The 12,892-nt window shown below is 43.4% G+C and overlaps 2 protein-coding genes across 2 annotated transcripts in view; one reads left to right on the top strand and one right to left on the bottom strand.

Annotated features, from left to right (window-relative positions):
* Window positions 1-543, bottom strand: part of ehhadh (enoyl-CoA, hydratase/3-hydroxyacyl CoA dehydrogenase) — a 37,981-nt gene extending 37,438 nt beyond the window's left edge. Inside the window, exon 1 of the mRNA XM_029650877.2 lies at window positions 101-543. Within this exon, the coding sequence (XP_029506737.2) occupies window positions 101-174 (74 nt within the window). The 5' untranslated portion in view covers window positions 175-543. The remainder of the gene's footprint in view (window positions 1-100) is intronic.
* A 46-nt stretch (window positions 544-589) lies between these two features.
* On the top strand, window positions 590-6,390 carry tmem41aa (transmembrane protein 41aa). Its single transcript, XM_029650878.2, has 5 exons — window positions 590-860; window positions 3,860-4,010; window positions 4,374-4,535; window positions 4,841-4,979; window positions 5,173-6,390. The coding sequence occupies exons 1-5, from the start codon at window positions 688-690 to the stop codon at window positions 5,388-5,390; spliced, it is 843 nt and encodes a 280-aa protein (XP_029506738.1). The 5' UTR covers window positions 590-687; the 3' UTR covers window positions 5,391-6,390.
* Window positions 6,391-12,892: the final 6,502 nt, after the last annotated feature.

Raw genomic sequence — 12,892 nt, 5'->3', positions numbered from 1 at the left:
GTCACCTTCGTAACACATACGCCTACTAATCGACAGGAACATGTTGATCTACATTTCTACTGCGTGCAATATTAACCGTACCAAGTTATTTTTAACTCACCTGAGCGCGTTGACAGGTGGATTCTGAAGCGTTATCAGAGCAACGGATCCCGGGAGCCGAGAGTACGTGGCCATTATTGTTCTGGAGAAAAGTCACTCCGACTCCTCATATACCATGGCGCGTGCAGCTGATGTTGAACTTTAGAACAAGTGAGATGGCATGTTGCCATCACCTTTACCACATATCGACTTAGAAAAGTGAGTTTGTTGACTTGGTTGAGAAGGAAGTCTTTGGATACTTTGTCATTTCTTCAATACGACCCTGAGATTTTCCCCAATTAGCGAAAACATAAATTACTACAATAATTACTTTTCACATAGTTTTAACCCTGTGTGTATATTCCCAATAAAATACGTGCAATAGACTCACTGAAAGTGCTAAACGTGTTTAGAATGGTAATAACAACATGACCCCATGTTGTTCAATGACACAAACGTAGCGCTGATAATAACGGATGTTACGTCACAGCTGTCCGTCTAGGCTCCCCATTTTCCTCTTCGGTCCAGCGCTTATTGTCGTCCCCCTTCTGTCTCACCCGATACTTGGTTCCTGTATTGCATGTAGACTAACTAGCTTCTTCTTTAACTATGCGGTCAATTGTGGGTTTAATTGTTGTAATTACCGCCGCTACTTTCTATCTGTACATTCTGTCTTCTTACCTTCCGACCGGACCGCGACAACTCCCACCCAAAGCGACGGAGGACGAAGAAACGTCTGACATCGACACTAACAAGGACAGTGGGGAATTCAAAGAACACAGGTAACTATGTAGACTACAGTAAATGGGTCTGACTTGTACTGGTGTAATCGTATAGCTTCCGTCCTTACCTGGGCTCGAACCAGGGACCCTCTGCACACATCGACAACAGCCACCCTCGAAACGCGGCTTTTGTGGAGCGATGGGTAACGATGCTTCGAGGGTGGCTGTTGTCGATGTGTGCAGAGTCCCTGGTTCGAGCCCAGGTAGGGACGGAAGCTATACTGTTCCACTGGCTAGCGACTTAAAAATGTTCAACTTTATTTAACGAGGCAAGTCAGTTAAAAACAAATTCTTATTTACAATGACGGCCTACCGGGGAACATTGGGTTAACTGCCTTGTTCAGGGGGCAGAACGACAGAGTTCTACTATGTCAGCTCGGGGATTCGAACCAGCAACCTTTCGGTTACTGGCCCAACGCTCTAGATTCACTGAACAAATTTGTTTGGAGAAAGATACACTTAAGACATTACATAATATCTGCCCCCATATCAAAGTCATTTTCTGTAGTTAGAAACAGAGAAGATAAGCATTCCTGCAACATTATTTTGTTGAAATATAATATAATTAGATCTATGATGAATTCAAATCTAATTGATTGCATCCATCTTGGCCATTTTTGAATTTATAGGATTCATATAATCAATAAATATAGTACCTAAAATCTGATTTGGACCAAACTTTTTTCTAACAATAAGTATGACATGAGGAATCCAAATAAATAGTCAAAAGCCACCTACAGATGTCCCAACCCAATAACAAGTCAACAATATCAGTTCTCCACGTCTGACAAGTAGTACATGGTAGTGGCTTGTTTCTCCATCACATGTAATATATTCTTAGTCAATTTACTGATGTTATCTTCCCCCTGTTCAAATGAATTAGTCATTGAAGTTGTTAGGTTTACATCTGAATCTACATCCAGGTTCAAAATACAAAATATATACCATTTTTATTTATTTAACCTTTATTTTACTAGGCAAGTCAGTTAAGAAGAAATTCTTATTTACAATGACGGCCTAGGAACAGTGGGTTAACTGCCTGTTCAGGGGTAGAACGACAGACTTGTCAGCTCGGGGGTTTGAACTTGCAACCTTCCGGTTACTAGACCAACACTCTAACCACTAGGCTACCCTGCCGCCCCTCCACTCTAACCACTAGGCTACCCTGCCACCCCTCCACTCTAACCACTAGGCTACCCTGCCACCCCTCCACTCTAACCACTAGGCTACCCTGCCGCCCCTCCACTCTAACCACTAGGCTACCCTGCCACCCCTCCACTCTAACCACTAGGCTACCCTGCCGCCCCTCCACTCTAACCACTAGGCTACCCTGCCGCCCCTCCACTCTAACCACTAGGCTACCCTGCCGCCCCTCCACTCTAACCACTAGGCTACCCTGCCGCCCCTCCACTCTAACCACTAGGCTACCCTGCAGCCCCTCCACTCTAACCACTAGGCTACCCTGCCGCCCCTCCACTCTAACCACTAGGCTACCCTGCCGCCCCTCCACTCTAACCACTAGGCTACCCTGCCGCCCCTCCCACTAGGCTACCCTGCCGCCCCTCCACTCTAACCACTAGGCTACCCTGCCACCCCTATGAGGTGGAACAACCCTTCATTCATCTTCCCATCATCATACACTGATGAGTACCATGACTCGTATACTGTAGTTCATCATCATACACTGATGAGTACCATGACTCGTATACTGTAGTTCATCATCATACACTGATGAGTACCATGACTCGTATACTGTAGTCCATCATCATACACTGATGAGTACCATGACTCGTATACTGTAGTCCATCATCATACACTGAGTACCATGACTCGTATACTGTAGTCCATCATCATACACTGAGTACCATGACTCGTATACTGTAGTTCATCATCATACACTGAGTACCATGACTCGTATACTGTAGTTCATCATCATACACTGAGTACCATGACTCGTATACTGTAGTCCATCATCATACACTGAGTACCATGACTCGTATACTGTAGTCCATCATCATACACTGATGAGTACCATGACTCGTATACTGTAGTTCATCATCATACACTGATGAGTACCATGACTCGTATACTGTAGTTCATCATCATACACTGATGAGTACCATGACTCGTATACTGTAGTCCATCATCATACACTGATGAGTACCATGACTCGTATACTGTAGTCCATCATCATACACTGAGTACCATGACTCGTATACTGTAGTCCATCATCATACACTGATGAGTACCATGACTCGTATACTGTAGTCCATCATCATACACTGATGAGTACCATGACTCGTATACTGTAGTCCATCATCATACACTGATGAGTACCATGACTCGTATACTGTAGTCCATCATCATACACTGATGAGTACCATGACTCGTATACTGTAGTCCATCATCATACACTGAGTACCATGACTCGTATACTGTAGTCCATCATCATACACTGATGAGTACCATGACTCGTATACTGTAGTCCATCATCATACACTGATGAGTATACCCATCATCATACACTGACTGACTCGTATACTGTATCCATCATCATACACTGAGTAGTCCATCATCATCACACTGATGAGTACCATGACTCGTATACTGTAGTCCATCATCATACACTGATGAGTACCATGACTCGTATACTGTAGTCCATCATCATACACTGAGTACCATGACTCGTATACTGTAGTCCATCATCATACACTGAGTACCATGACTCGTATACTGTAGTCCATCATCATACACTGAGTACCATGACTCGTATACTGTAGTCCATCATCATACACTGATGAGTACCATGACTCGTATACTGTAGTCCATCATCATACACTGAGTACCATGACTCGTATACTGTAGTTCATCATCATACACTGAGTACCATGACTCGTATACTGTAGTTCATCTCTCCATCATCATCAACCCCAGATCAGACAGGCCCCTTGTTCCCCAACATTCATGATACTATCTGTGTTGTGATCCCTCCGTTCAAGGCTGAAGTTCCCCTCAGACCTGGTAGAGCTGAGGGAACTGGCTGAGCTGCTCCAGTTCTACAAGACAGAACACACTGGATACGTTCTGCTTCTCTTCTGTAGCGCCTATCTGTACAAGCAGTCCTTCGCCATTCCTGGTTCCTCCTTCCTGGTACACACACTCGCACGCAGAAAATATACTCAGAAGCAGAAATTGTAGATAAACATCATAATAAATAAAAAAAATGTAACATGTTTGTGGCAATGTTTGTAATCATAGTATTTATTTTATATTTAATACTTAGTATTTTCTATAAATAGAACATACATTAGGCCAACTGTACATTTAATTATCTTAAATACATAATTTCACAAAGAAAATGTATAATCACGACTGATCATTAATAGGACAACAGCTACATGAAATACATAATGAAATGTGTGATCATGAAAGGAAGACAATTGATATGGCATTTTCACAAATGGTACTTTTGTAAGTTGTATCTCTGATTGTTTTTCATTCCTCTCTGTCCAGAACATTCTAGCAGGTGCTCTGTTTGGCCCATGGCAGGGCTTGGTACTAGCCTGTGTTCTGACCACTGTGGGCTCCACCATGTGTTACCTCCTCTCCCAGGCCTTCGGTAAGCGCTACATCACAAACCTCTTCCCTGGCCAGGTCTCCATGCTGCAGAGGAAGGTATGTAGTTATGCAACAATCCCATTCACTGTTTAACAGGTGAAATCCATCCTCCCAATGTATATTTAGCCGATGTGAAAATGGTTAGCTAGTTAGCGGTGTGACAGTATGTGTGCAATCTGTGACCTGCTCTGACACCTAGAAGTGGGGCTGTTGCTCAGCAAGGGTCATGGCTTTGGTAGAGTGATTGGTTGATCTGTGGGATGCCGACACTGACATTGGTTATATGGCCACTGGGTGGCAGCAGAGTTCATGTATGAGGAGATAGATATTAACCACTTCTCTTTTGCTGCTCTGGTTCCAAGGTGGAAGAGAACCAGTCCTGTCTGTTCTTCTTCCTCCTCTTCCTCAGGTTCTTCCCCATGACTCCTAACTGGTTCCTCAACATGTCCGCCCCCATCGTCAACATCCCTGTCACATTCTTCTTCTTCTCCGTCTTCATCGGTGAGCAGCAGAAACTGATTCACTCTTTTACTTCATCGTCCCAATGTGTTATTAATGTAATATTCAGAGACCATCTCTTTATGACCCGACCCGTAAGACCATAACAAACTTAGCAATGATTGATGTTGTGTTTCTGTCCCTCTGTGTGTCTCATGTCTCTTTCACGTTCTGTCTTCTGTCCCCATCCCTCCAGGCCTGATCCCATATAACTTCATCTGTGTCCAGACGGGCTCCATGTTGTCTGAGTTGTCCTCTCTGGATGACCTGTTCTCCTGGGGCAAAGTGCTACAGCTGCTGGGCATAGCCTGTGTGGCTCTGCTCCCCGGGACCCTCATCAGACACTACAGCCAGACACACCTCAAACTGGACGGCCTGGAGGAGAACAATGGAGTCAACAAGAAGACTCAGTGAGGAGCGAACAAGGGTCTCCGCGTCCTGTGGAAATAACAACACATAAGAGGATGAAGTTGTAGGATTTGGAGTACCTTGGTATTTTTGGGATTGTCTGTACTCTCCAAGTTCAGCCTCCATTTTGTTGGTAAGACCCTGAGCATCCTGAGTCAGCCTGTACATCATCCTGTCAGTGGGCTGGATACAGGGAAAACCTGATCAAATAGGTTGGGAACTGAGCTTTCCTACAGTAGATGACCTCACAGCAGAAGGGAGATGTGGAAGTCTGTGTGTATGTTAAGAGATTGTATGGACTGAGTCTATGTCTGTGTGAAGGTATTTTAAGACATTCGTGTTTTTATGGGTGAAGGGAGGAGACATATTAATTCAAAATCGTTGTGTTGATGTTCTTGTTTGATGAACATACCTTTATTTCTTTGGATAGATTCTGTTGTTGGTACTAATACACACGTACCTTTTGAAGTGGCCTGTGTTTCTGTTGTAAACAGCAAGCAGAACAAGATGTCCCACAAAGACAATTCTAGGGAGGGAAAGGTGAAAGGTGAATGGGTTTTGTAAGTTATTACATAGGGAATTGATTGGGTATCTTTTTTTTTTAAGACATATTTTTCTGAATTGTTAGACCGGTATTTTATTGAAATTACAATATTTTTACTAACTGCCTATTCAGCGTTAGTGTGATTGAAATTTAAAGGCAATGTTCCCGTGTTAGGCAAAATGCATTCACGGTAAATGCTGCCAATGTCAGCTCAGTTGGAAATTACCTTTAAATTTAGATTGCGCAATCTGTACGGTTCAGTGATTCAGATTGAAGTTCATTAGGAGTCTCTTCACCTTGATTGAATGTTTACGTAAATACAAGGGTTTCCTTTTCTAACTGTCAACAAGATATCAATTGTGAGGAATGTGAATTTTAAAAAAAAATAAATCTTTTGTCACTTTCAAAATGTAAATGTTTTCTGTCTGGATATCTTATTTGTCAATAAAGATAACAGGTGAGTGTTGTGTTATTATTATATTTGTTTAAGGGGTGGATCAGCTTGATAGATTGTTGCTTCCGTCAATGTAATTGTCTGCATCATTTCCAATCCCCCATATATTTTTGTAGATTTTTTTTTCTTTCATATTTTACTTCATTTCCCCGAACTATACCATCCCCTGATTAGAGAATGGACAACAACTCTTATGCTTCTACTTCACAGGAGGCTTAATTCATTGAGGAGGACTGGCTCAAGGTAATGACGAGAGAAGAATCAAAACCCATGGTTTCCATTCCAGACATTATCCTCCCCTCAGCAGCCTCCTGTGTTCTATTTCCAGCTTATTATATATTATATACATTTAAAATACTTCACGATAGTTCTGCTTTTACCTTGTCAGCTCAGGGATTCGATCTTGCAACCTTTCGGTTGCTGGCCCATCACTCTAACCCCTGGGCTACCTGCCGCCCCATCTATAGCTGAACACCATCCAGGTTGGATTTCTTTATTGCCATATATTTTTCAACTGTGTTGTGATGTTTCACAAAAGTTCTGAACCTTTCTATTCTCATAGCTTCTACAGATTGGACTGTGCTGTGATGTTTCACATTAAGTTCTGAACCTTTCTATTCTCATAGCTTCTACAGATTGGACTGTGCTGTGATGCTTCACATTAAGTTCTGAACCTTTCTATTCTCATAGCTTCTACAGATTGGACTGTGTTGTGATGCTTCACATTAAGTTCTGAACCTTTCTATTCTCATAGCTTCTACAGATTGGACTGTGCTGTGATGCTTCACATTAAGTTCTGAACCTTTCTATTCTCATAGCTTCTACAGATTGGACTGTGCTGTGATGCTTCACATTAAGTTCTGAACCTTTCTATTCTCATAGCTTCTACAGATTGGACTGTGCTGTGATGCTTCACATTAAGTTCTGAACCTTTCTATTCTCATTGCTTCTACAGATTGGACTGTGCTGTGATGCTTCACATTAAGTTCTGAACCTTTCTATTCTCATAGCTTCTACAGATTGGACTGTGCTGTGATGCTTCACATTAAGTTCTGAACCTTTCTATTCTCATAGCTTCTACAGATTGGACTGTGCTGTGATGCTTCACATTAAGTTCTGAACCTTTCTATTCTCATAGCTTCTACAGATTGGACTGTGCTGTGATGCTTCACATTAAGTACTGAACCTTTCTATTCTCATAGCTTCTACAGATTGGACTGTGCTGTGATGCTTCACATTAAGTTCTGAACCTTTCTATTCTCATAGCTTCTACAGATTGGACTGTGCTGTGATGCTTCACATTAAGTACTGAACCTTTCTATTCTCATAGCTTCTACAGATTGGACTGTGCTGTGATGCTTCACATTAAGTTCTGAACCTTTCTATTCTCATAGCTTCTACAGATTGGACTGTGCTGTGATGCTTCACATTAAGTTCTGAACCTTTCTATTCTCATAGCTTCTACAGATTGGACTGTGCTGTGATGCTTCACATTAAGTACTGAACCTTTCTATTCTCATAGCTTCTACAGATTGGACTGTGCTGTGATGCTTCACATTAAGTACTGAACCTTTCTATTCTCATAGCTTCTACAGATTGGACTGTGTTGTGATGCTTCACATTAAGTTCTGAACCTTTCTATTCTCATAGCTTCTACAGATTGGACTGTGCTGTGATGTTTCACATTAAGTTCTGAACCTTTCTATTCTCATAGCTTCTACAGATTGGACTGTGCTGTGATGCTTCACATTAAGTTCTGAACCTTTCTATTCTCATAGCTTCTACAGATTGGACTGTGCTGTGATGTTTCACATTAAGTTCTGAACCTTTCTATTCTCATTGCTTCTACAGATTGGACTGTGCTGTGATGCTTCACATTAAGTTCTGAACCTTTCTATTCTCATAGCTTCTACAGATTGGACTGTGCTGTGATGCTTCACATTAAGTTCTGAACCTTTCTATTCTCATTGCTTCTACAGATTGGACTGTGTTGTGATGCTTCACATTAAGTTCTGAACCTTTCTATTCTCATAGCTTCTACAGATTGGACTGTGTTGTGATGCTTCACATTAAGTTCTGAACCTTTCTATTCTCATAGCTTCTACAGATTGGACTGTGCTGTGATGTTTCACATTAAGTACTGAACCTTTCTATTCTCATAGCTTCTACAGATTGGACTGTGCTGTGATGCTTCACATTAAGTACTGAACCTTTCTATTCTCATAGCTTCTACAGATTGGACTGTGCTGTGATGCTTCACATTAAGATGAACCTTTCTATTCTCATTAAGTACTGAACCTTTCTATTCTCATAGCTTCTACAGATTGGACTGTGCTGTGATGCTTCACATTAAGTTCTGAACCTTTCTATTCTCATTGCTTCTACAGATTGGACTGTGCTGTGATGCTTCACATTAAGTTCTGAACCTTTCTATTCTCATAGCTTCTACAGATTGGAAATTAAAGATAAACGTTGTTGCTAAAAGCATTATATTATTGATCGATTGACCATGACTTTTTAAGTCACCCAGAAGTGCTATCTGCAGCTCCACGTAAATATTTAAATTTTGCCCCTGATTTGTGGAATAAACTGCAGAGTTCACTGCAGTTAGATGTACTGGTGCCTCTCAGGCAGTTTAAATGATTGATTGAGGACCTTTATGTAGTTGAATGTGATTGATTTCATTAAATGGAAAAAAAAATTATAGTGCTGATTTTATTGTTTTATACAGATGTGTGTGTTTTAACATTCTGTTTTTATTGTAATGTGTACAGGGCTCTCTTGTAAAATAGATTTTAATCTCAATGTGACTCCCTGTTCAAATAAAGATTTTTAAAAAAAATGCTAAGTAAAAAAATGATTCAGCCGTTCCTGAACCTGCGACCAAAAACAAACAACATATGGACAGTACCAAAACAAATTATATAATGATTCTGTCTCTTCGCAGCAAAATCTGCAAAGCTGGGATGGTTGTAATCCCCCATATAAATAACATTCTATTGGTTGCCAACAATGTTGTATAATTAAATTGAAAAACTCAAGTTTTGAATCAGTTTGTAAACCAAGTGCCATGGAATTAGTCAATTGAAAATCTCTTCCCAACTATTTTGCAATCTGTGGCACAGATGCAAATGTTTTGTTGGTCTGTTCTTACTTATATTTCATTGATATGACTTCATCACTGTCACTACACTTTGAAATGGACCAACACAAATTACATAAAATATTAGAATAGAAAAGTGAAAACTCAGAAGAAAAACTTTTTGAAATACATTTTTTATTGCTCTGATCCAGAATGGTCACCAATACTGTTCACTCACATCACAACAACAGCATGGCTGATTGGCTGTTACCAGAAAGAGCTGGGCCAGTCAGCTTGCAGTCCAAGGTTGCATCCCTTAAAAGGCACCCTGCTCCCTATATAGTGACCAAAAGTATATGTTTTGACCAAAAGTAGTGCACTATATAGGGAATAGGGTGCTATAAAAGTAGTGCACTATAATAGGGAATAGGGTGCTATAAAAGTAGTGCACTATATAGGGAATAGGGTGCTATAAAAGTAGTGCACTATATAAGGAATAGGGTGCTATAAAAGTAGTGCACTATATAGGGAATAGGGTGCTATAAAAGTAGTGCACTATATAAGGAATAGGGTGCTTATTGAGTTCAGGTGCGTCCTGTTTCCATTGATCATCCTTGAGATGTTTCTACAACTTGATTGGAGTCCACCTGGTCGTAAATTCAATTGATTGGACACGATTTGGAAAGGCTCTAGGAAGAGTCTTGGTGGTTCCAGACTTCTTCCATTTGAGAATGATGGAGACCACTGTGATCTTGGGGACCTTCAATGCTTTACGAAGGCACTGTAAAGGGATTTGGTAGCCAATTATTTTTGCACCTACTAGTTACATTTTCACAGTATTTCATGTAGATTGACACTTGTATAGTTTAATGTTGAACATGTAATACCTGGTGCTATACATACTGTATTTTATGATTAAAAAAAATATATACCAAATCAATGATACAACTGTATTCACTTGTTAAGAAAACGTGAATACACATGTCTGCTTTCTTTGTGAGGCTGAGATCTGAGACACTAATCTAGTTTAAGCTGCTTAAATAGAGCCAAATAGATAAGGTGCTGGAACGTAACGCGTCTCCTCCTCTCTGGAGTAGCCTCCACTCTCACCACCGAAGACAAGTGGTCAATTAATCAATACTATAAGAAGACTATTCTGATAACCATAGTAGCAGTTGTAGAACAGGATTTATTTCTTATTTATTTTCAAATTAATTATTTAGATGATGTTATGATAAAAAAACATTCCGGACTAATTTGACTTTACTTCTCTGGGGATTATCTATTCGTGTTGCTGAGTATGACAAGATAGCTCATATTGCCTCAATGGCAAAAAGTTATTTCAGACAATTCTTCCCATGATGGTCATTCTGTGGGCCTGCTACCTGTTCCTCACCTACCTGTCCCTCTACCTGTCATTCAATTTCCTGCGCAGCTTACGAAAGGACAGTGGAAAGCAGAAAGTGACCTCAACGATGCGTAGGAAGAGAAGAAGAAGGGGACGAGCACGGCTGTCCACACGAAGAGCCTTCCAACGCAGGAGCACACATTAGCAGCTGAACTGACCTGGGCCCCCAGCTGAACTGACCTGGGCCCCCAGCTGAACTGACCTGGGCCCCCTGCTGAATTGACCTGGGCCCAGACCGCTGAACTGACCTGGGCCCCCAGCTGAACTGACCTGGGCCCCCAGCTGAACTGACTTGGGCCCCCAGCTGAACTGACCTGGGCCCCCAGCTGAACTGACCTGGGCCCCCTGCTGAACTGACCTGGGCCCCCAGCTGAACTGACCTGGGCTCCCTGCTGAACTGACCTGGGCCCCCAGCTGAACTGACCTGGGCCCCCTGCTGAACTGACCTGGGCTCCCTGCTGAACTGACCTGGGCTCCCTGCTGAACTGACCTGGGCCCCCAGCTGAACTGACCTGGGCTCCCTGCTGAACTGACCTGGGCCCCCAGCTGAACTGACCTGGGCCCCCTGCTGAACTGACCTGGGCCCCCTGCTGAACTGACCTGAGCCCAGACCGCTGAACTGACCTGGGCCCCCAGCTGAACTGACCTGGGCTCCCTGCTGAACTGACCTGGGCTCCCAGCTGAACTGACCTGGGCCCCCAGCTGAACTGACCTGGGCCTCCTGCTGAACTGACCTGGGCCCCCAGCTGAACTGACCTGGGCCCCCTGCTGAACTGACCTGGGCTCCCTGCTGAACTGACCTGGGCCCCCTGCTGAACTGACCTGGGCCCCCAGCTGAACTGACCTGGGCCCCCTGCTGAACTGACCTGGGCTCCCTGCTGAACTGACCTGGGCCCCACAGCTGAACTGACCTGGGCCCCCTGCTGAACTGACCTGGGCCCCCTGCTGAACTGACCTGGGCCCCCAGCTGAACTGACCTGGGCCCCCAGCTGAACTGACCTGGGCCCCCAGCTGAACTGACCTGGGCCCAGACCGCTGAACTGACCTGGGCCCCCAGCTGAACTGACCTGGGCACCCAGCTGAACTGACCTGGGCCCCCAGCTGTATTGACCTGGGCCCCCTGCTGAACTGACCTGGGCCCAGACCGCTGAACTGACCTGGGCCCCCAGCTGAACTGACCTGGGCCCCCAGCTGAACTGACCTGGGCCCCCAGCTGAACTGACCTGGGCCCCCTGCTGAACTGACCTGGGCCCCCAGCTGAACTGACCTGGGCCCCCAGCTGAACTGACCTGGGCCCCCTGCTGAACTGACCTGGGCCCCCAGCTGAACTGACCTGGGCCCCCAGCTGAACTGACCTGGGCTCCCTGCTGAACTGACCTGGGCTCCCAGCTGAACTGACCCGGGCCCCTGGGATGAGAATGATCCAGAAAGCAAAAGGCTCTTTTGGTGGTATTCTACTGTAAAAGGCTCTTTTGGTGGTATTCTACTGTAAAAGGCTCTTTTGGTGATATTCTACTGTAAAAGGCTCTTTTGGTGTATTCTACTGTAAAAGGCTCTTTTGGTGGTATTCTACTGTAAAAGGCTCTTTTGGTGATATTCTACTGTAAAAGGCTCTTTTGGTGGTATTCTACTGTAAAAGGCTCTGTTGGTGATATTCTACCGATTCAAATCAACGTAGCCTATCAACAGAGTTCTGGGGAACTTCTTCGGTGATACTTTACTGTATTTCATATGTGATAGAATCGAACGCAAGAACAACCGATTGGACAATTGGACATATGTAAGATTTGGACATTGTTATGGGGGGGGGGGGGACAATCATTGACAGTCTTAGGAGAAAACCAGTATGACAAAAATGATGGAAAACATGATCTTATGTAGAAAACAAATGTCTTATAACCGTGTGCCTTTGTATGGAGCGCAGGCAGATAGTATGAACGAGGTGTCAGTTCCCTCTGCCATGGCGGGTGTTAGTCTGCTGAAGAGGAGCTGTCATGAATGATTAGAATGGGCCTGGGAC

Source organism: Oncorhynchus nerka, linkage group LG1 (assembly GCF_034236695.1).
Source record: "Oncorhynchus nerka isolate Pitt River linkage group LG1, Oner_Uvic_2.0, whole genome shotgun sequence".
Taxonomy (NCBI): Eukaryota; Metazoa; Chordata; class Actinopteri; order Salmoniformes; family Salmonidae; genus Oncorhynchus; species Oncorhynchus nerka.
This window is presented reverse-complemented; position numbering and strand designations above follow the sequence as displayed.

Coding starts and splice junctions, on each gene's coding strand:
- tmem41aa (XM_029650878.2), top strand. CDS start 688: ATGCGGTCAATTGTGGGTTTAATTGTTGTAATTACCGCCGCTACTTTC. Junction 861..3,859: donor GGGGAATTCAAAGAACACAG/GTAACTATGTAG, acceptor CCTCCGTTCAAG/GCTGAAGTTCCCCTCAGACC. Junction 4,011..4,373: donor TTCCTGGTTCCTCCTTCCTG/GTACACACACTC, acceptor CTCTCTGTCCAG/AACATTCTAGCAGGTGCTCT.